Source organism: Mus caroli, unplaced genomic scaffold, assembly GCF_978045245.1.
Source record: "Mus caroli unplaced genomic scaffold, Mus_caroli_1 scaffold_8, whole genome shotgun sequence".
Classification (NCBI taxonomy): Eukaryota; Metazoa; Chordata; class Mammalia; order Rodentia; family Muridae; genus Mus; species Mus caroli.
The window spans coordinates 23474124-23497276 of record NW_028227263.1 but is presented as its reverse complement, the minus strand read 5'-3'; the positions used below and the strand labels follow the sequence as shown (position 1 = coordinate 23497276).

Genomic DNA, 23153 nt, shown 5'->3' with positions numbered 1-23153 from the left:
AAGTCCATTTGTCATGGCTGTGATAGAATATCTGTGCATTTTATCCCTACAGGGTGGGGATATAGCTAGAGGTGAGATTAGAGAAAAAGAAGGCAAGACTATGATCCGTAAGGCCTTAGCAGTCGCAGTCGCATTGACTTTATTCTGAGAGCTTAGGATCTTTTCTCTCCCCGCCTCCCCAAGCATTACATCATCGAATTTACCTTTTGGAGAAACTGTGAAGCTGAAATGAGTTTCAGGTGGCAGAGGTTGGAGGAGGGACTTGAATTACCAAGCAGTTGTGGTGATTCAGGTAGAAGCTGAGGTTGCTGAGCAGCCATGATGAGGAAACAGAGGGTGAAAGGTTTGGAAAATCTGTGGGAACATTGGTGATGGGTTTGGTTTGTTGGAGTGAGGAAGGAAGGGAAAGAGAGAGAGAGAGGGAGGGGTAAGCACTCTCCATTTAGGTATCAGGTGGGTTAATGTTGGTTCTTTGTTAGAGCCAGGACAATGGAGGTAGATGTGTTTTTTCCTCTTCTAAGCACCTGGTCAGTGTGCAGACTGCGTGAGTCTCTCTAGACTTGGTGTTGTGCACATGGACAGACACTGGGGTAACTGTATTCATGGAGTATCATGTAGTTTTCCCCAACAACTCAAAAGGTCTCAATGGAGAGGAAAAGTGAGCCCTGGGCTGGGAATGTAGACTTGGAAATGTTGAAACCTTGTAGAAATGAAAGAACATACCAAGGCTTTTCAGGAAATGTCTATTGAATGAGAGAAATGGTATGGTATCTATGTAGGGGATTCTCTGGTGAGTGGAATTTAGGCATCTCTTAAGAGAGCAATTGCAGCTAAGGGGTGGAGCATCCATCTCTACATATAACATTAGAGACAGGGTTGGGAGCAAGGCAAAGAAAGGAGGGCAGTGATGGTGTGGGCTGAAACTTGCGCCTCTGATAGAGGACTGGGAGGGCTTCTTGGAGAAGGTGGCTTTTCTATCTAGAGTGCAAAGGTAATAGGTAATCTGTTAGGTGCAGGTCGGGTTTCAGAAGGAGAAAGGGGCGTGAGCCATCTGACTTCTAAGGGATGGCCCTCTGGGAAAAGCAAGAGAAAGGGGGCGGGTAGGGTAGAAATTTAGTTTCACTCTGTTGCTTAGATACAATACTCCATCCAAAAGTAGCTTAGGGGGAAGAAGGCTTTGTTTTTTTTCTTACAAGATGTAGTCTGTCATTGAGTGAAGTCAGTGTAAGAACTCAGGCAGGAACTTGGAGTAGAAACCATGAAAGAACACGGCTTGCTTACTTGCTCAGACCATGCTTCCTTGCCTTTCTTATACAGCGCAGGACCACCTAGGGAATGGTGCCATTCACAGTGCGCTGGCCCTTCTACATAAATTACCAATCAAGACAATTCCGTACTGTCATGGTTACAGCCTGATCTGATCTGGGCAACCCCTCGTTGGGACTCCTTTTCAGGTGACCCTAGGTGGTGTTGAGTTGACATTTATAAGCAATCTAGCCACTAGGGAATGGCCGGGAAAAGAGGTGTGAGGAAAAGGTCTAGCATTGTGGTGGGGATGAGGGGAGGGGCTGGAGGCTGTGAAATCGAAACATACTAGAAAATGGTAGTGGCTGTTCAGGGATGTGTTCCAGGACTCAGGGCCAGTTACGGAGACACAAGAGGGTTATTAGACAATTATTGAGCAGTTAGAAATCAGAGCATCAGGCAACAGAGATGGCTCAGTGGTTAGGAACATTCACAGATCTTTGGAGAGGACTGGAGTTCAGTTCCCAGGACTCACACGACAGCTCACAACTGCCTGTAACTCCAGTTCCAGAAGGTCTGTCGCCCTCTTCTGGCCTTGGAGACCAGGTCTGAATGTGATATGCATACAGACATGCAGACAAATATTCACATGCATAAAATAAAAATAAATTAGTCTTGCAAAAAGGAAACAAAGCCTGACATGGGCCCTGGAGCATGCTGACCTAGATGGAGTCTTTGATGAGAATAACACAATGCCCAGTGGACTTGCTGTTGCCCAGCTATGTAGTCCTGGGCAAGCTATTAGCCTGTATGAGCCTCAGTTTTCCCATCTGTAGAGTAGGAATGCAATACTTGATAAGAGGTTTGTGAAGGATGAAGTGAAGTAAGATGTAGAAAAAGTAGTGTGGTCTCTGGAATATGGCAGAGCCCCAGTGCATGCCAGCGTAACGACACTTAATGTATGATCATACCAACAACAACCAATAACGTGACCATCAGAGCATCTCAGCTGTACGTCCTGTCTCCTCAAATCTCGGATGGTGTGCCACATGGACTTAACATGTTTCCTCAGTTAAGTAGGGAATTGTACTTCTTTCTCTTTTGGAAGGGACCTATCCTCTAATTGAGAGTCATCAAGAGAAATATTTCAGTATATTCTCTCCACCCCCTGAGAGAGGCAGTGAGAAGAGATGAGGTGATACAACTGAGCTGAGACACGACTCCCCTGCAGGACGCCCTAAAATCATCAGTAATATGTTCAGTGGTATTTGCCATCTGCTGGAGTTGAAATGGGATTTACAGAGATGCCTATGTTATCTCCCCGCTGACCACTCTGCTGCCATGGGCAGGCATCTGGGTTCCTGACAGCTGGGTTTTGAACGTGGGCAGCTTTGATCTGGGGAAGACAATTCCTTGAGAGTAAGAGTCAGGTGGGGAGGAGGAGGGCATTGGCAACCCCGTCCCTCTAATGCTCCATGGCAGCCATACTTGCTTGGATCAGCCCAAGGGAGGTTGGTTTCTCTCCGTGTTTAGGGAGCTGCTCATTTGAATGTCATTTCAAGGACTTGTTAGAGTCTAGGAAGAACATTAAATTCAGCTTTTGGAATATACGTTTCTCCCAACTCGTTGTTGTTGAAATATCCAAATGAAATGTTGAGTTTTTATTAGGAGCATCATTGATTATTGTGAACAAATACATATAAAGCTCTTAGTGTGCAGCCTGACAGATAGAGTGCAGTTCATATTATCAGTGCCAACATCAGCACCACCAAACCAACACACTACCCTGCCACTACACCACACCACCATACCACCATGCCAACACCCTACCCTGTCACTACACCACACCACCATACCACCATGCCAACACCCTACCCTGTCACTATACCACACCACCATACCACCATGCCAACACACTACCCTGCCACTACACCACACCACCATACCACCATGCCAACACCCTACCCTGTCACTACACCACACCACCATACCACCATGCCAACACACTACCCTGCCACTACACCACACCACCATACCACCATGCCAACACCCTACCCTGTCACTATACCACACCACCATACCACCATGCCAACACACTACCCTGTCACTACACCACACCACCATACCACCATGCCAACACACTACCCTGTCACTATACCACACCACCATACCACCATGCCAACACACTACCCTGCCACTACACCACACCACCATACCACCATGCCAACACACTACCCTGCGAGCACACCAGCACCACCATCCCAACACACTATCATACCACCACCACACCACCACTATCATCAGCATACCAATACACTACACTAACTACCATATGCCACCATATGACCTTCATTACACCACTACTGACATCACCACATCACCACACCACCACTACCACCATACCAACACCACAGCCTACCACAGCACACTACCACTCCACCACAGCTGCCAGCACCAGCTGACACTGAGTATGTAGTGCTGAGTAAACACTCTCACTGTCCCACTGTCACATGCAGAGTCTCAAGCAGACAGAGGTCGATGACTTGCTTAGGATCACTCAGAAAGCAGACAGAGGAGCTAGTTGCCATGGTAACAACTTTACAAGCATTGCTTCTCCAAGATGGACCCAATCTGGCATTGGCTGTCTGGACCGAGAAGGAAAGGAAGCTGTTCATTCTTGAACCTTGTCCAGTTATGGATAGGGGGTCAACAAAGATGCCCTTTCAGACCCTTTGATTGTCTTTGATTATCTCGAGAGCTGAGAACCTCATGGAGTCAGGGCATCTTCCATGCGAACTTCAGGAAGTCAGCCATGTTTGTCCCAAGGTTCTGGGTTTCATGGCAGGACTGGGACCAGACTTCAGTTTCTCTCTTTCCAAATTCAGTTCTATTCTATCAGGAGACCATGAGCCCTCCAGACAAGACAGATGGCAGACAGATCCAGGAGTTTAAAATAGACTGAGCTCAGTTCAGGGGTAGACATGTGCGTGGAGTGAGCTGGAAGACGGGGACCCCTGTGTGGGAAAGCATTTTGGCAAAATGGATCTCAGTGCAGAGATTAGAATGCTGGGGTGAGTGTAGTCAGGTGGGTGTGAGGATGCGAGAAGGGCCTTGGGCAGCTGCCAGCCTGAGGCTTACTAAGGAGAGTGAAGGGAGCAGCTGGCTGGTAAGATGCAGGGGCCTCTGAAGCGGTAGGCTTCCGCATCTCCAGCTGTGATTTTCCAGGCATGCTATCTGCCAGGTCGAAGGGGCAAGGTGATGTTCAGGGAGAAGGGTGACATTCCTGTGAAGAGTCTAGAGAGGCCCTTTCAAGGCAATTGTGGCCAGCTGTCAGGGATGGACCATGTTGGAACTTTGTGATTGGACAGCCTACCCATTGCTGATTGGACCAACTTTGACTTTGCTGTTGCTGATTGGACCAACTTTGACTTTGCTGTTGCTGATTGGACCAGCTTTGACTGTACCCATTGCTGATTGGACCAGCTTTGACTGTACCCATTGCTGATTGGACCAGCTTTAATGCTACCTGATTCTTTCTCGGAGGATCTGGATTTTGTATCTAGAGAGGCCAGCTAGTGTTTGTGAACATCAGAGTGGAAGGCCATGCAGTTTCAGGAAGTGTGGCATCAGGGAGATGAGAAAGCTTGTCTGCTGAAAGAAAGCTAGATGAGTGAGCATACCGAGGGGAACCTAGGACCAGAGAGATGGGAGGGGCCGCTTCCCGCTGATGATCCCGAGGCCGGAGTCTAACTGCTGTGCATGCTCCTGGTTCCTGTGAGTCTCAAACCCTTTTTGGCTTGAGACAGTTTTAGATGGGTTTGAGTGATTGCAAAAATCTGCAATGTGAGTAAGTGGTCAAGGAGGTGAGGGTGGAAGACATAGCCACGAAGGGCGTGGGGTAACTAGACTCTTCGTGAAAGAGCCACTGTGGGAATTGCAAGGATGCCGTTCTGTTTTCTAGTAGGGCTGTGAGTGTTCCAAGGTGTGTACAGTACCATCGTAGATCTGGTCACTTGCCCAGCACATATTCATTCCTTTAGTGTTGCTCCCTGGGCTGCGCTCAAGGACAGAAAATAGGTTATGATCTATAACATTCATTTCCCCTTTCAGTGAGTGCTTGGACCCAGTTTTGGCTTTGTAAAAGAAGAGAACTCTCGGGCTGGTGAGATGGCTCAGTGGGTAAGAGCACCGGACTGCTCTTCCGAAGGTCTGGAGTTCAAATCCCAGCAACCACATGGTGGCTCACAACCATCCGTAAGGAGATCTCTTCTGGAGTGTCTGAAGACAGCTACAGTGTACTTACATATAATTAAAAAAAAAGAAGAGAACTCTTTTTATTTTTATTATTATTTATTTTAATCCTAAGCCAATCCTCCTGCTTGAAATTTATTAAACAAAGACGGATGGCTGACCTGGAGGGCTGGCAGTTTTGAGTAACCCCGTACAGGCCCAGAAAATTCTTCCTTGCAGACTTAAGCTTTTCACTGGTTGAGGTTTATTGATAAATCCCCGTTTCTTTATGGGTATCTGGTTGTTCTGTTAAACTGCCGCCCAGAGCGTTCTCGTTGTTTCCGAGACGCTGCATGATTTGGGGATTCAGAAGGGAAACGAGGTAACTTTAACTGTGTAGTGTAAAGTGAGCATTTTTATCCAGGAAGACTTTTGAGCTGTGGTGTCAACTTTGTTTGTGGAGCCTTTTGAGAACAAGTATCTGATGGTCTGCCTGTTGGTTCATTCCTTCATTCCTTCATTCCTTCATCTTTCTTAAGGAATGTTCTCTGTGAGCAGTGGAGGCTTGGCTCTATCTACTGCCTTTTGGATATATGAGGTTAGATAAGCACACGCTGCTTACTGGCTGCTTACTGTTACGGTTTGTTCAGCCTGCTTTCTGACTCTGTCCAAGACCACTAGCCTAGGGATTGCCCCACCTACAGTGCCCCTGCCCAATTAATAATCCAGAAAATTCACCAGAGGCTTGCCTGTAGGCCAATCTGGTGGGGAGCATTTTTTCAACTGAGGTTCCTCCTTCCAAAATCCCTCTAGAGCCTGTGTCAGGAAGGCAACACAGTCGCTAGCACATTTGGTTTCTAGGAATTGTTTTCTCTTGAGTACATAGTACTGTCCTTATTATACAAGTGATTCCACAGGCCATTTTCAGTGCACAAAATTTTGGGGCATCTGGATTGCTGCCATTTCAAGTAAGGAGTGATGCTGTGTCCCCCTTGGCCTGTTCCTGGAGTGGTAGTGAGAGGAACACTACAGAGCCTGTGGACTACAGTGAGGGCTTATCAGCATGATTTGTAATTGAGGTGTTAGGGTTGGTGGGGGGCAAGCTATTAAGGGAATCATTTGATCCACACTCAGGGATAGCCATAGCTGATTTCACATAGGAGATAAAGGGCTTCCTTAGGAAAAAAAACCTAGCTTTTCTGCTCTCATCCCGACCTCTGCAAACATTCTTGATAGCACTAGAAGAATGTCTGGGGCAGCAGATGCAATTGGAGCCACAAGCTGTACCACTGGCTGAACATGGCCACCTAAGACGAGGTGCAGACTCGGAACCTTCCCTTACGCCTGCGGAGTAGGGAGATTCTCACTGCTGTCTGCGCCTTAGAGCAACCTGTGGCCTACATCAGACTGATTGACACGCAATAGCCAACGGTGGGTCTGGAGCAGCAGCATTTATTAAAGGCTCCCCAGGTGTCTGCAATCAGCATCCAGGCTGAAGAACCACTCGGGGAGATAATGTGTACTTTCTATCAAGTCTAATGCAGTCAGCCTTTTGAGCACAATCGTTTACTGATGCAGACAAAGCAGGTTCACCCTGCCGTCATTGCCACAGTAAACACCATACTAACGGGCTTGCTTTGAGAGTGGAAAAAGTCGGGGCATCCCTAAAGGAACATGAAATTAAAATTAATCATGCCAGCCTTGGGCATCTGTATCCCTCTGTCACTTCAAAATCTTTTAAATAAGAAGATGAAAGTATTTTTGAAGTGCAGGGTTTCTATTGATGATATGTTTGCGCGGTATGGAGAAGACAAAAGAGTGTGTTGGGTTTTAACCTCTCCTAGCTCTCTTCCATTCACCCTCTCCATCCAGCCGCTTCCCAGCTTTCCTTGGCTGTTTTTCTAGAACTTTTGATTGTTGACTTTTTTATACCCCTTTGTTTTTCCCACAGAGATGGCAAACCATACCCTCACTCACAAATTGACTCCTGCTAATATTTGGCCTCTAGGCACTGGCAGATTTAATGTGAAGGTTTGCATTTGTACTGATCTAAGGGACAGGCTTGCTGATTAGCGGGGGCTCACCTGGTCCCAAGCTGGTACATTGTTGATGTTCACATTGTAAAGATCTTTCTGTATTGGTATAAAAAGAACATCCTATACTTTAAAAAATAGATTTAAGTAGGATATATCATTTTATGGATAATTCATAATTCATTGAGCCAGTCCAGACTTACTCAATTTCCAAGTTGGAGTCATCGCAAATAGTGCCATTAAGACAAATGTGGTTAAAGGGACATTTTTAGATGTATGGAAACCCATCTGTAGAATCAGTGTTGTTTCTAGCCAAAGGGCAGTGCTGCAGTCGCCTGAACTGGAAATGAGGAAGTTTAAAGAGGGAGTCCTTTTCCAGGACGGCTATACTAGATAACTCTGCGTCAATAGCCGTAGTTGGTACAGAGTCATAGTTACCTCTTTCCAAGGACTTACTGGGAAGACACCTGAAGGGTCTATGTCTAATGGTTTTAGAGGTGACACTTGAGGTGCCAGAGGTCCTAAGGACTCTTCTTGGCCAACTAAACACATCACCCAGTGTCTGTTAAATGTCACACTCCAGATTGTTAACATCCAGACCCCAGTCTTCATCTGAGCCACTGGGATAGCATCTGATCAGTTTTTAGTAAGACTCCCAGGTAAGGCTTTACATCGGAGAACCTCTGTTTCGGGGGAATTTTAGTAGGGTCGGGTTCTGGGTTGAAACCCTCCCATGTGGTCAGCACCGAAGAACCATACTGCTCCATTCAGGATTTGATCTGCAACTGCCAAGAATGTTGCAACCATTTTGCAATTCCAAGAAAGTCAGCGTTGGAGAGGACTCAGAGGAGATTTAGCTGCCCTCAGATGCCAATGAAAACTGAGAATAGGAGGAGCACTGTCAGGAGCACGGATGTAGACCATTCAGAGAGAAGTAAATGGAATTCAAGTGAAAACCAAATGAAGACTGACTGCAAATGAGGGGGAGGAGACCCTTCTCTCTTTCACATTCTTAGAGTGAGTCCTCCACATTTATACTGAGTAGAGAATTACTCGCATCTGCCCAAGAAGGACCTTTTGAAGTGATCAGAGACCTCTCACAAGCTTTTCTACATACATTCAGAGACTTCAGAAGGTAAGATGTAGCTTACCCATCCTCTGGTCTGTGGGGGAACCTGTTGGTCCTGAGTTGAGACTTGAGTGTAGCTTCCATCGGGAGAGCACATAAAAGAGACCACAGGCAGCAAGCATGAGAGGAGGGCGGATGAGGGTGGAGCAACCCTGCGACCAGAGAATCAGACTCCAGAGATGAGTAAGTCTGCATCAAGACAAGGTTGTTGAAGGGGCTGATGCCTGCAAGAAGCTGGGTGCTATGGGCACTATCCTGCCTTCCATTCTTGGCTTGAAGAGAATTGTCCTGTGCCGAAATGCAGAGAAAATTGCACAGACCATGGAAATTTCCACAAGCAACTTTTTTTTTTTTTGGAAACATGGGGGCTTGATTATGTATTTATAATGAGTACTGTAACACTTTAAAGACAATGCAGGCATGCTGCAGAGTTTCGAAGGGAATGCCTATCATTTACATATTTAGTTCTCACTCAAATTATAATTCATATGTGAAAACAACAGAAAGATAGTTCTTTAGATAAAAATAGAAGGTTCAAAATATCTAGGATCAGTAGGAAAGCCATTTGAAGATGTACTTTGAGAGAAAGACGCCATAATTCGGAACCTGAGGATAGGGAGGCAGTGGTGTAGGCTGGGATAATCAAGGCTAGTCAAATGTAACAAGGGACACAAAGAATTGCTATAAACCTCATTTACATTGTGTCGGGCATGAAGGATAATTTGGGATGGAAGGCTACGTAGTATACCATATAACTTTGTAGCTTATTTGGGCTTAAAATTCCAGCTTAAGTTAATGAAGACTGCAGAAGCCTGTGGGGGAAAGGAAACTAACTGAGCCTTTATTTGGAAGACTCAGTCAGATCCCAACAAAATGAGTTAATAAGAGGTCTTCAAAGCAAGACACCAAGGAACCTGAGATATTTTCAGCGCAATACTAACGTTTTATCTAGTTCTTACCAATGCAATAAGGAAAGAAAAGGGAAAAGGGATACAAATGAGAAAGAAAAAAGCTAAAATGGTCCCTTGTAAGGCAACATGATTACCTCCATAGGAAATTCCAAGGAATCAATGAAACAGAAGCCAAACCAAACTCTTCTTTAACACAGGAGTCCAGCATGGCGAGAGCCCATGAGCCCACAAAGATGAGTCTCATTTCTCTAAACTAGCAACAAACATAGCAATATACACAGAGAAAATACACAATTTATAATCAGTTGCAAAGAAAGACTAGGGTACCGCCCACAGGTAAAGTCTTCCTTGGGCACTGCAGAAATCAACTGATTAATTTATACAATAAAAACAATTGCTTCCAAAGGGGAAAAAATATCCCAAGCTTCTTAGGGGCAGGTGTAACAAAATCTGTACAAAATCTATGCTCAAACTATAAATTTCTAATGAAGGAAATTGAAGTTTTAAATGAATGGAGAGACAGTGTGTTCATGAGCGGAAAGACAGCATCAGAAAGAAGGTGCCAGCTCTTCCTCATCAGCATGCCAGGGGGATTATTTTGTAGATATAAAAGGTTATTACCTGATTTATTTGAAAAAGGCAGATGAACTAGAGCAGCTGATGTGGTTTGGGAAAGAATGGAGTGAGATGATATAGTCTTATTGCAGGTGGCTCTAGCAGACACTGTGTGACACTGGAAGATGAGAGGGGCTCGCAGATGGTACATGCACCAGTGGGGCAGAGTAGAGATCCAGGGACAGACTTGCAAGGATGCTCAACTGATTATGACAAATGCCCAGAAGCAGTTTAGGGAGCTGGTGAGCTAATAAGTAGCACTAGGGTGATCGGACCCCTGTCAGAAATAACAAAGGAACCCGAGCTGAGGTTACACTGCGGAAGAATTAACTCAAAGGGAGGGCACTGTGGACTTACACGTAAAGCATAGAACCGGAACCTTCAGAAAAACACAAAGGAGAAACCCTTCAGCCCGTCGGCTCAGACGGACATCTCAGGCTTGACACCCAAGGCCCAGTCCGTAAAAGGAGAAACTGCCAATTCTGGATTTCAAAGTCAGGCTTTCTGGAAGAATAGGAAATGCTCACAATTGTTGAGCCATCTCTGTAGCCAGGCTGGACTCCTTCCTGCATTGTTGAGCTACATCAAAGCTCGACACTCTTTGCTCTGCAAAAGATTAAGGATAAATCTTAAAGATGATTTAAATCTTAAAGATGATTTAAATCTTAAAGATGTAAAATCTTAAAGATATTACAAAGCAAGCTGTAGACTAGGAAACACAGATTTCTATACCACATGTCCAACAGAGGACTACTGTGTAGACTATATTCGAGTTCCCACAACACAACTGCTGAAAATTGACAAGTTGATAGATACTTCAGCCAAGAGGGTCCACAGATGGCAAGTAAACACATGGAAAGACATTTTCACACCAGCGGTTATTGGGATGATACAGTTAAAAACCACAGTGACTATTGATAATAATGTGCTGTAGTGTGTGTGTGTGTGTGTGTGTGTGTGTGTGTGTGACTTGAACCCACTCTGCAGCCCAGTCAGGTCTTGAACTTGTGACCCTTCTGCTCCGTCCAGCTTCTACTAAATACTTTTGGAAAGCAAAAGGGAAAATGTCATCACCACACACACACACACACACACACACACACACACACACACACACACGATATACATTTTAGTGGGTAGATTTGCTTACCCCATCTGATCATTACAAAATAAATTCATGTGTTCAAATATCCTGTAGGACTCCATAAATATGTGCAGTTTTATATTCATTAAAAAAGAAACTAAGTAAAATATGGAATAGTCACTGGGCTACAGAGAGATGGCATTTCCTATTCTTCCAGAAAACCTGAGTTCAAAATCCAGCATCTACTTTATATGGTTCACAGCCACCAATAGTTTCAGCTCCAGGGGATATGACTTCATCTTCTGGTTTTCTCGGACATCCACATACATATGTCATGCTCACATGTATACACGTGCACGAACACGCACACACATGCACACACACCCACACCCCACCCTACCCCCACACACTAAATCTTATGGTATACCACTCTGGAAGGTTTTTTTTTTTTTAATATGCAATTACCATTATTACCCAGCAATTTCTGTCTTATACCAAAATACTTAAAAGTTATGGTTACACAAAACCTACTATGCAAACATGGGTAGTAATTTATTTATAATATCTTCAAACTGGAAACAACTCAAATTCCCTTTAAGCTGTGCTTTGTCTGTATCACACACCATGACTTGGTAATGAAAAGGGTCCAAGTAGAGATGCAACCAGACACCAGAATCAATCTCCAGAGAGTTATGCTGACTGAAGACCACCGACCCCAAGTGCTATGTGTATATGACATTCTTGAAATTTGTAAAAAATGGACAACAGACTAATGACTGTCAAAAATGAGGAGGTGATGGAGCTCAAAGGAGGTTGTTGTGTTGTTAAAGGGCATGCAAGGATCCCTGGAAACTATCTCATGTCTTTGTATCACTGAGAAGTTGTGATTCTGTGCTACACTGTTGCAAGCTCTTGACACTGGGAGAAACTGGGAGAAACTGGGTGAAGACTGCATAGGGTCTTTCTATGTGGTTTCTTGTAAGGGTTTGTAAATCTATTGTTTTAATCTACAATCATCTTTGGAGTTCCATCAAACGCCCAGTTCGTTTTAGATTACCTAGCGTAGTTAATGATGGTAAAGTATAGTTTACAACTTGTGAGACGATATTGAGAGAAGACCTAAGATTCCATAGTCTTAGGTGTTTTAAAAAATGTCAACCAACCAAAAAAGATTATATGTTAATTAATAATTTCACACAAGAGGTAAAGAGATAAACAAAACTCCCAAGAGAAAGCCCAGACAAGCAGACATAATGCATAACTGAAGGATAGCACTAGAATTAAAAAAAGCTTATATTTTGATGAAATTAAGCCTTATAATGTGTAACAGTCAGAGTGCTGAGAACTCAAAACAAACAAAAGTCAGAAAATATACACACAGTGGATACATATAATGGAAAACAGACACAATGTATGAGTTAGAGAGGAGGAAGCTCCTAGAAACATGGGGATGAAGCTCCGAGGGAGTAAGGCATGCTCCTGAAGTGGCCTTTGGACAGGTACTTTGGATTTATCTGGCAAAATTCCACTATTTTTTTTGTTGACCTTAAGTGAGTTATTTATTCTCAGCCTCAATTTTCCCTGCTACAAAATGGGGACAATAGTCAGCAGTTGCAGGGATTCAGTGAGATCTTGTATGTAAAGAAGACAGGTCAGGGCTGGGTCCCTCACAGAAGTCCCAGGGCAGCTAGCTGGACCCCTCACAGAGCTCACACAGTAGCTAGGTCCTTCACAGAAACAAGACCATAGCTGTTGGTATCTAACTCGTTGTATTAAATCTAAAATAATATAATTGAAATTCCAAAATTATCCTCATAAAGAGTTTGTTTAGATGAGACGTAAGCAAATGGTTTCCCAAAGGGCAGGGAGCAAACATTTTAGGTTTGTGGCCATTCTGGAGCAGGCCTTGAAGCATGGAAGCAGCTGGCTACAGTTCAGAAGTGGGCATGGGTGCACCAAAAACTTTATTTGAAAAAAGAAGTGGTTGGACTGTATGTAGGCTGAAGGGCTCTGCTCCCTGGTGTAGATCAGTGAGGGAAGAAGGAAACCACAGAAGCTCTCCTCTGACTCAGCAGAGGACCACAGATCCCCAACACCCCTAGGAGCATGTGGGCATGGGCAGCCTGCATTTGTAATCCCCATACTGGAGAGGAGGAGATGAAAGGACCCCTGGGTTTGCTGGCTGGCCATTCCAGCCACATAGAAAGTCCTAAACTCACTGACAGGCTCTATATGAAAATAAGGTGGAGACTGACTGAGGGAGAGGTGTGTCAGCCTCTGGCCTACACGTCTTGAGCATACCTGCACACATACCTGTACACACATGGCTCACACTCACGTGTCCCTCCTCTGCCACACCCCCATACTGACACACATACCACCCTTAGACAGACAGACAGACAGTCACACACACAGGCTGACACACATACCACCTTTAAAGACAGACAGACAGACACACACACACAGTACTTAGGCAGACACATAGACACACACGCGTAGACAGGCAGACACTCACACACAGGGGGTGTGTCACAAAAATGAAGGCAACTTAGTTCTTTCTTCTCATCAACATTACACAGGCATAAAAAGCCATCAAAAGATGGGGAAAATAACAAAACCCAAACAAACAAACAGACAAACAAACAAACAAAAAGCCACAATCTAATCTCATTTACAAACCCACAGGGAAAAAAAATCCTAAATAAAATCTTGTCAAATTGAATCTTCTAGGATATTAAAACAACAACAACAAAAATCAACAACAAAAAACCAGTGTTATTGAGTTGGATACTTGTCCTAGAAATGCATTTTGGTTATTGTAAAAAACTCTATTCATAAAAGCAATCAATATGACAAAGGGGAAAATGATTATTTCCACGAATTTCAAACCTCACTTGTTAAAGCCTTGGAATTCATTTCTGGTGAAAACAGAGAAGGAATAGATTTGTTCCCAGCTGGATGGAGACTGTCCACGACCACCCGTAGTCAGAGCTCTACTTAGTGTTACTTAGTGTTGTAGCATTGAAGCAACTCCCATTAATGTTAAGAATAAATGAAAGATGATTGCTCTGAGCACTGTTGTGGTGGATTTCCCAGTCAATGACAGAGAAGAAACAGTCACAAATGGTAATTACACATCTGGAAGAAGAATACCAAATTAACATTATGTGGGGATTATGTTATTATTTATTTTAGAAACGCCAGAGAGTCAATGTGGAAGCTATAGGAGTAGAGAATTAGCGAGAGAATTAGGTAAGTGGGCTGGTAACAAAACATATCCACCCAAATCAATAACTTTCTTAGAGATCAGCCTTAGCTAATGCATGACATAATGGAAAAATAATCCCTTTGGTCTTCAGCTGACACCTCCCTGCCCACCAGCTCCGTTTCCGCCTCTGCGTGCTTGGCGGGAAGCCAGGGAAGAGGGCTGGAGCCCTCTGCTCCAGCAGGGAGGGTGGCAAACTTGAATAGTAGCTGTGTGTAGAACAGGAAGTGATTTCGTTTTTTAAAAAAAAGTCAGATTCCAAACTCGATCAGAGCAGCATACCAGGGTGTCAGGCAGGGCTGTGCACAATGGATCCAGGGAAGTGGTGTTTGTGTGGAGTTAGACGCTCACCAGTGGTATGTTCCTTCTGTGGGCATGTGGCTCTGGAGTTTGGAGGGATGAGGCTTGAGGGATGGTTTCACGGACAACAAAGAGGCAGTCAAGGGCCGGGGAGTTGGTTCTGTGGATAAAGCAATTGCTCTGTCAGAGTGGTAGCCCATGTTTGGCAGTCCCAGCCTGTCTACAGTGAGATAGATGGGAGGCAATAATGGGATGATACCCAGAAGCCTGTGAATGAGTTAGCTCGGTGTACACAGCTGGGAGTAGCAAGAAACCCTGCCTTAGACGTGTTGGAAGGTTGTCCTCCGGCCTCCACAAGTCTACATTAGCATGGGTTGTGACTGACTCCCAGGCACACGTGGGTTATAGACTTACATGTCATTCATAAAAACATGCATAAAATATAAAAAAGGAAGCACCAGGAAAAACAAAACAAAACATTAACCTCCATTGGACTCAAATTTTGTGTTTGTCTTGTTTTCTGCAACCAAACAGGTACTTCTTAGTAAGTCGTTGTATCGCCTGCATATTGAGGGTAATCAGACTTCCCGGAACCTGGGGTATTTATTTGTTATGACTTTATTCTTTGTAAAAGAAAGCATTTCAACAGCAGCTCATTAAAAGTTAATGAAGTTCAAGTCTCTGCTGCCTGCCTAGGTTGGCTAATCTGTCTTTCTCTTTGAAAACATCAAGAAGCCTAGCCTTAAATCCCTTTGTGGAAACCAGGCATGGATCCTGGAGTCTGAGGCGTATTCGCTTGCATCCCTAGTCTGGTTTCTGAGACTTGTAGAAAGAAACACCTCACAGTCATTATTTCTTGGAGCAGAGCTTTCTAAACCCTGTTCTCTTCGCCCCTTAAAACACCCAGGGAAATTTGAAAACTAGGCATCAAGGCAGACATGATCAGGGAGAGAGGGGCTGAGTGCAGAAGGGAGAGAGGTTATTGTGAGTGAGAAGTCTTGTGGATATAGGTGTCAGAAGTGCTTGTCTTCAAATCCTTACGCTACCACCCACTCTATTTGACCTTGTGGGGGAAACCTAGTCTCTCTGATGCTTCAGGATGCTCTCAGCTATTAAATGAGACAAATGATCTCCTCTACCTTGTGAATGTATTTAAACATGTGAGACATGCGTGCAAATTCTGTTTGTTGATGGCTCTTACATAAGCAATGCATCTTTACATGTGAAGTATGTCAGGTCAGAAACAGGCAACCCAGCTCATGGGAAAACGTACTGAAGCAGGGAATGATTTAAACTTTTCTCACTTGCTGTTCACCTGCGTGAAATAACACACGCAGGCACTGTCAGCAGCTGGGATGCGGCGCTTCCTCCTCATGGTCCCCAGCTTCTGGATCTTCATCCCCGATAGTTACTGTAAATTTCCTGTGTGTTAGTTTCCTGTGTGATGTTCTAGGATCTGCTAACAGGATAAATCCACTCTTCCTGCCTTCTACCCCACAACCTTGTAACAATACAGAGGGGAAGAGACCACACATAAAGAAAGACATAAGTGCCAGACTGTCCCCACCTTCTCTGCACGGCTTTGCAGACTTGCATTGTATTGCATCAGTGTTCTTGGAGACCATCTTAGGATGGAAAAAAAAATCTAGAGATAATGCCAAAACTAAAGAGCCCTCACATGGGCTTACAGAAGTGACTTCTTTTTTAAATTGTCTGAGGAGATTTTCAGGATCCCGGCAAGATGGGATACCAGCATGGAGTCCACACAGTGTGAAACATGTATACTGCACCGGGAAAGTTGCTTGACTCTATTGCCTCAGAGTCTATATAATTAGAATTTCATGATGTCATCTTCAAGCTTTAATATAGCTTAAAATTATCCTTATGTAGGTTGTGTTTCTTTCTGAAACATTTTAAATTTAGAAAATTAACTTGTTAAACTTTTTTTAAAAGTTAAATCTTTAGATTTTTATTCATCCTGCTGAGGGGGCGTTGGAATGACAAATGCTTGAGTCATGAGAGTCAAGTGTTAGGGCATCCTGGCCGCTCTGGGAAAGTCAAGGCTGGCATGGCCCTGGAGCCCAAGTCCACCCATGGGCACGATGACCTCAGATGGATCTGTTTTGCCAACAATTCCTTTTGGCAGGGCTTCACCGTGCAGGTGGGCTCCAGGGATCACACTCTAATGAATCCGGGTCCCTTCCTGTTGCCATCTGCCTTTGGGTGCAGACTGTGGCAGTCTGAGACAGGTCTAGGGGTTGGGTAGTTTTCCTTCATCATCCACACACGTGTTCCCTGTGTTCCCGTGGCTCCAGGTTAATCCCCCAAAAGGCGGTTCACAGAATTCACATGAACTGACTGACTTCTTATCGACATTTTAAGGAACATCTGATTTGCCTTTCTCTTCACTTCCTGCTATTTCAAGCTGAGAAGCAATGAGAGAAGACAGTGAAGGACAGATGGGGAGGAGACTGAGTGTGGGATGACTGATGAGCTCCAGAAGGGAAGGGGCAGGAGGGTAGAGACAGAGCTACTGAGGAGGATAAGTAGGGAGGAGACCAAGGAACATGACGAAATGAAGGGGCAGGATGGGGCTCTGGACACAGAGACAGGGTAAACCAGACAAAGGCCCGAGGAGTATGGGACATCCACACCCTCACTTCAAAAACCAAAGTCCTGAGCTGTTATCCTCCATGCCCCCTCCCCTCCCCTCACCCCTCCCCCCCTCCCGTGCATCCCAGTGACAATAGCGGTAAGAACATGCAAGACTTGGGCTTTCTTGGTGAGGGATGCGTGTGGGAGAGAGCCGAGGAGAAGGTTATCTTTCTGTCAGGAGGTAATTTGCTGTAGCTGGGGGAATGACTCGGAATCGAAGCACATGACCCTTCTGTTACTTCTGGGACTTATTAATTTCCTTTGCTCATTTACCTCATCTGCAAAATCCCTTTTCTTCTGACGTGATGGATAACAGGTGGCCAGACACCTGCAGTGCTCTGGGAAGAATGGGAGACTGTGGCGCGCTCTGATGTTCAGGGTGTCCTGGTTGCGATTTTAACTTGTTTGGGGTAGGCAGAAGTGCTGGGTATCCTTCTGCCTCTTGGGAGGTGACCGACCAGAAGCTGCAGAGATTGATGCCTGGAAGGTCAACTGATCTGCAGATCAGGATGGGAGGACATCACCATAGACAGGAAGCGGGGATGGATATCACCTTCAATCCTTGTGACCTGCTTCTGTCCGCTGGGTCTGATCTCCCAAAGCAGCTACAGCTTCTCCAGACAGTACTGCTGGCTAGAAAAAAAAATCATTGAAGATGCATCAGTGAAGGACATTGCAGAGCCCAGCAATAGCAGTTTTCTTAACCAGAGAGCTCTTCTGAGTACAGTGTCCAGTTCTGTTTCACAGAGAAGGAAACCGAGGTCAAGTGGGAGATGTAATCTACCCTTCGTGATTATGCCCAACAGGGTGGCCCACCCCATGTTCTTTGAATGGTTCCTTACATTATTTCATAAATAAAGACTTATCCCATGCAAGAAACCCTCCACTCACCTTCTCCACCCTCCTTAGTCTAATAGTCAAAAGTACAGGTTAAACTCAACACTTGGCACTGGACAGCCCAGCAAAGACACGATGAATAGAGAAGCCACGGTCTTTCTAGTCCCTTCTGCCGCTGGTTTTCTGTTTGGTAGTGGGTGCTTTGTTGACCTCTTTGAGCCTATTGCCCTATATAGGAAAATAAGTCCTGAGTCTTGGAGTTGCTTTAGAAGAACGTGAACGGCTGGTGTTGTGTACATGGAGATGTCCAGGGAACAGAAGCCAGCAGGTGTATCCCTCTTCCAGTGGTGGATGAGAGCCAGGCTATCAACTGATTGTCTGTCTTCTTTACTGCATGCTCAGTGACATCAGAGACAACTGACCACAGTGAGAGCCCTTGCACAGTGGAAGCAGACCACTGGCCAGCAACGCATAAAGGCATTGGTTTTGCTTTTTCACCACAGAGCCAAAGACCATATGGGCAAAACTGCTTCATTCTTTCCATTTTGATCTCCCTCGAAGCATGGAAGTTCTGTAGCTCCTGAGTTTTCATTTCCAGAATGTCCGGTGGTCGCTTCGCACCTCTGCCATATGGTCATGGTGCTTGGCCATGCCTTCCCCACCAAGGTGAACCTTGTGAAACTGTGAACCAAAGTAAATCTCCTCAAATGTCAGAAGCCATGCACATCAGGAGCCACGCCCAGGCAGCCTCACCATCATGTCGGCATCAACAAGAACCGAACAAAGACTATAGGAGTAGACACACTATCACAGCCGTTGTGAGGAAGCTCAGGAGGCCTCAAACCTACCCAGAGAACTACAGGCAGCCAAGGAATGCTGAGAGCGGGAGAAAGTCTTCCTCAGGGAAGAAGAGCTCGCTGATCAGTTATAGTAAATGGTCAGCCCTGGAAACATACATACAAGTAACATATAGGCTGAGAAGGCTGTATTTATGTATTTAAGGAACACACACACACACAAACACACACACACGTATGTAGGTAACAATAATTAAAGAAAAGGCTCCCAAATTTGAAAGAGAACTTGATGAGGGAGGTAAGTAGGTGGGCCTGGGGGAGAAACGAGAAGGGGAAATGACATAATCACAATCTTAAGAAATAAAATTGTTACAAAATCTTCTCTCTTACACTGTTTCTGTCCGGTATTGTGGTCACAGCAGTGCAAAAATAGCTAATACATGAGTCAAATAAAACAAAGGCAGACCTGTGATACAAGCTTGTAATCCCAGCTATTCGTAAGACTGAGTTAGGATAGTGAGTTCAAGACCTGCCTGGGTTATGCACTGAATTCAAAGCTAGCCAGGCAGTGAGCCTGTTTTAATATTACAAGCGTAAAGATGGCTGGGGATACAGCTCAGTGGTGGAATTCTAGCTGGCCATGCACAAAGTTCTGGGCTCAGTCCCCAGGACCACATACAAAGTTTATAACGTGTGGCCCACGGTTCCTGACACACAGTAGAGCTGAATGCCGGTTCTCATCAGTCTGGCTTTTTTTTTTCTCTCCTTCTGGAACTGTTCTTGATATCAGAAGTGATTAATGGACTAGGGCAGCATTTGTCAAGAGTTGATTAACCCACGGGTCTGGTTATGATGCAGATCCTAATTCTGCAGGTTTGAGCCGGAGCCAGGCAGGCAGTTTGCATTTCTAATGAGCTCCCAGAGCCTCTCCATGCTTCAGGGCTCTCACTCCAGTAGCAAGAGGATGAGATTAGTGTCCTACTGCTGGAACTTTCTGCTGCCTCTCCCTGGGAGCGCCAAGGGTGCTCGTCTCATGAAGCAAGGTGGTGGTTCTACTCTGGTTCCCTGGGGCAGCCTTCTGCTGTGCCTTCTAAGGCCTTGTTAACTTCCTCTCCACTCCATTCACTTTAATTTTAATTTTGGTCCTTCTGTGGATTAGCTTCCACCTTGTGCCATGTAATGTCCTTTCTTTAGGTTCAAATTCATGTGTGTGTGTGTGCGCGTGTGTGTGTGTGTGTTCATGTCTATGTAGGTTTGCATGTGTATGTATCCAAGCATGTGAAGACCAAGGTCAACCTCTAGTGTCAATCCTTGGGATGCTGTTAATTTTATTTGTGTGTTTGTTTTCTTTTTTTTGAGACAGGGTTTCTCTGTGTAGCCATGGCTGTCCTGGAACTCACAGTGTAGGCCAGGTTGGCCTGGAACTCAGAGATCTGCCTGCCTCTGTCTCCTAAGTGCTGTGAGATGGTAAACCATGCCAGGAAACTTGGTAAGGTAGAGCGAGGTCTGAGACTCCGGTACCCAGGTACCCACTGAGAGATGGTAGGAGCCTCCCTACTAGAGCAGGAGGCTGGGAATACAAGTCACACTTCCCATGTCATCAGTCATGTAGCCCAAAACAGAGTTCTCCATGCTAATGAGGTACCTAGAAGCCCTGAAGGTTTAGCCAATAAGCTTCCCTTCCAGACATTCCTCCCTGCAAAAAAGTATTTAATTTCAGGTCCACCCTGAGAAGTTGGTACGCATCCATTTTTCCATGATGAACAACCAATAAACAGTTTGGAACCAAACTCTTTCATTGAGAACCGCCATGGGGAGCATGGAGAAGACCTTCACCTATAGAACCACGGCTTAAGTCTTCTGTAGAAAGCCCATCTGTGCCCCCAGACAACTGCTGCCAAGCTAAGGACAATCACTGATGAGCTAAGCTGGAGCCTGCCTCCCTCCCGCTCCCCTCAGCCTGTGGCCCCCAGCTCCACTCCCAGCGATGTCTGGATGTCCAGGAGTTTGGGAGCTCCCAGTCTCGGCCTCATAGCAGGCTGTGGACCCCCAGTCCTTCGTTCCTGACTTCTCTGTGCGGTTCTCCAGTGGGGACTGAGTGCCCAGTGGTCAGGGAATCCCAACTTCGGCTTCTCCCGTCTTAGACTATGTCTTCCCACCCCCTGAGCAGTGTCACGGTGGTTCCCTGAAGCCCAGCACCCGGTGGGTGGCGGAGGTGGCAGCTTTTGGGAAAAGCTCCCTGTGCACTGCTAGTGGAATGTGGCCCTACAGTGCTGGGGTTCAAGGCATGTACCACCACCATCTGGAAATTATTTATTTTTATTTTATGTGTGTGACTGTCCTGCCTGCACATCGGTGTGTGCACCATACGTGTGTGGTGCCTAGGGAGGTCAGAGAAGGTCTCCGATTCCTTGGTGTTACAGATGGCTATGAGATGCTGTGTGGGTGCTAGGGATCGTATTCTCATCCTTTAGAAGAGCAGTCAGTGCTCATAACCACTGAGCCATCTCCCCAGCGCTACTTTTAAAACTTGACCTTGTTTTTTGAGCCAGGATCTTTCATTGGCCTGGAACCCACTGATTAAGCTAGGCAGGCTGGGCAGCTAGCTCCAGGTATCTACCGGTTTCTGCCTCCTCAGAGCAGATGTGGCAAGTGCACCCACCCCAACATATATCTAGCTTTTTAAAATGTGGGTTCTAAGAATCAAACTTGAGTCCTCATGATTACAAGGCAAGCCTGGGCTATTATTTCCCAAGTCCCCTGGCAGAAGCCAGCAGACAGAGTGACTTGCCGGCTGCAATGGTCGGAAGTTCTGTGGTAAATCCCCCATGCAGGCCATACGGGACTTGCCTTCATTCCTAGGCTCCAGATTTCTGGTGGGCTCTTCAAGAGTGCTAGAGGGATAAAGTTAGGACTGCGGCTGGGAGGATGCCAGGTAAAGCTCCAGTCTTCATGTCTGTGTTACAGAGAGCAGAGGGGTGGCCAGGACATGGGGACTCTGCTTTGTCACCAGCTCGGTTGCTCTCTCTGTTGCTGTGAGAAAATACCCACTTAACACAGCTTAATGCAAGGAAGATGCATTTTGGTTCAGCTGGTAAAAAAAAATGAATGAAACTATCACTTGCAAGGAAAGGAATAGACATGCAGATAAGCTGGACCCAGAATGACAAATATTACATTTGTTGACTTGATTTTTAAAAGCGACATGACATTAGCGAGGGGCTGTTTTATTTGGGAAAGGAAGGGAACCATCTGGAGGTAGAGGAAGAATAAAAGAAGTGGTGGTGGTGGTCTATCTCTCTCTCTCAGTCTCTGTTTCTGTCTCTGTGTGTGTGTGTGTGAGAGGGGGGAGAGAGAGAGAGAGAGAGAGAGAATATGAGCAAAGAAAATGATGTGCATGCATGAAAATGTCATACATTTGTATGATATGTATATACGCATTGTGTGTGTATACCACAAGTTTTATCCATTCACCTGTGAATGGTTATCTCCGCTGACTATAACTTGGCTACTGTCATCCAAGGTAGTAAACAGAGAAGGAGAAGCACAGGGGCTGGAGAGATGCTCAGTGGTTAAGAGTACTTGCTGCTCTTGCAGAGGATCTAGGTTTTATTCCCAGCCAGTTCAGGAGAGCCAAAGCTCTCTTCGGGCCTCAAAGGGCTCCAGGCACCATGTGGTGCACAGACTTAGAGGCAGGCAGAACAATATTCAATATACACACATACCATGAAATAATAATTTTGAATTATTTTAAGAGATCAGAAGTACAAATTCTTATACCCACCACACAGTAAGAGATCCATGGGTATGGGAAAGTCCCTGAAGATGACTTGGCAGTTACACAAGTGTCACTGCATCTATGCCTGGGTTAGGCATGCCTGTTGGATTTCACTGGGGAGTGACACGCTGTGGCAACTGCTTTCCTGACTGTGATTCAGTGAACACTTGGCTTTGGCACAGAGGTTGCCAGGTGTGAGACCAAGATGAAGTTAGCATGGATGCTATCCCCAAGTCTGCAGGGGGGGAGATGTAGGAGAGAGACAATGAGATTG

The 23153-nt window shown here is 45.4% G+C and overlaps 1 protein-coding gene across 3 annotated transcripts in view; it reads left to right on the top strand.

Annotated features, from left to right (window-relative positions):
• Prkcb (protein kinase C beta) overlaps positions 1 to 23153 on the top strand; it is a 341205-nt gene that overhangs the window by 73421 nt on the left and 244631 nt on the right. The window contains exon 1 of one of the 3 annotated variants that reach the window (XM_085841346.1): positions 304 to 343. The exons of the other annotated variants lie outside the window; for them this stretch is intronic. Within the exon in view, the coding sequence (XP_085697472.1) occupies positions 319 to 343 (25 nt within the window). The 5' untranslated portion in view covers positions 304 to 318. Of the gene's footprint in view, positions 1 to 303; positions 344 to 23153 lie in introns of those variants that run through there. 3 annotated transcript variants of the gene reach the window in all.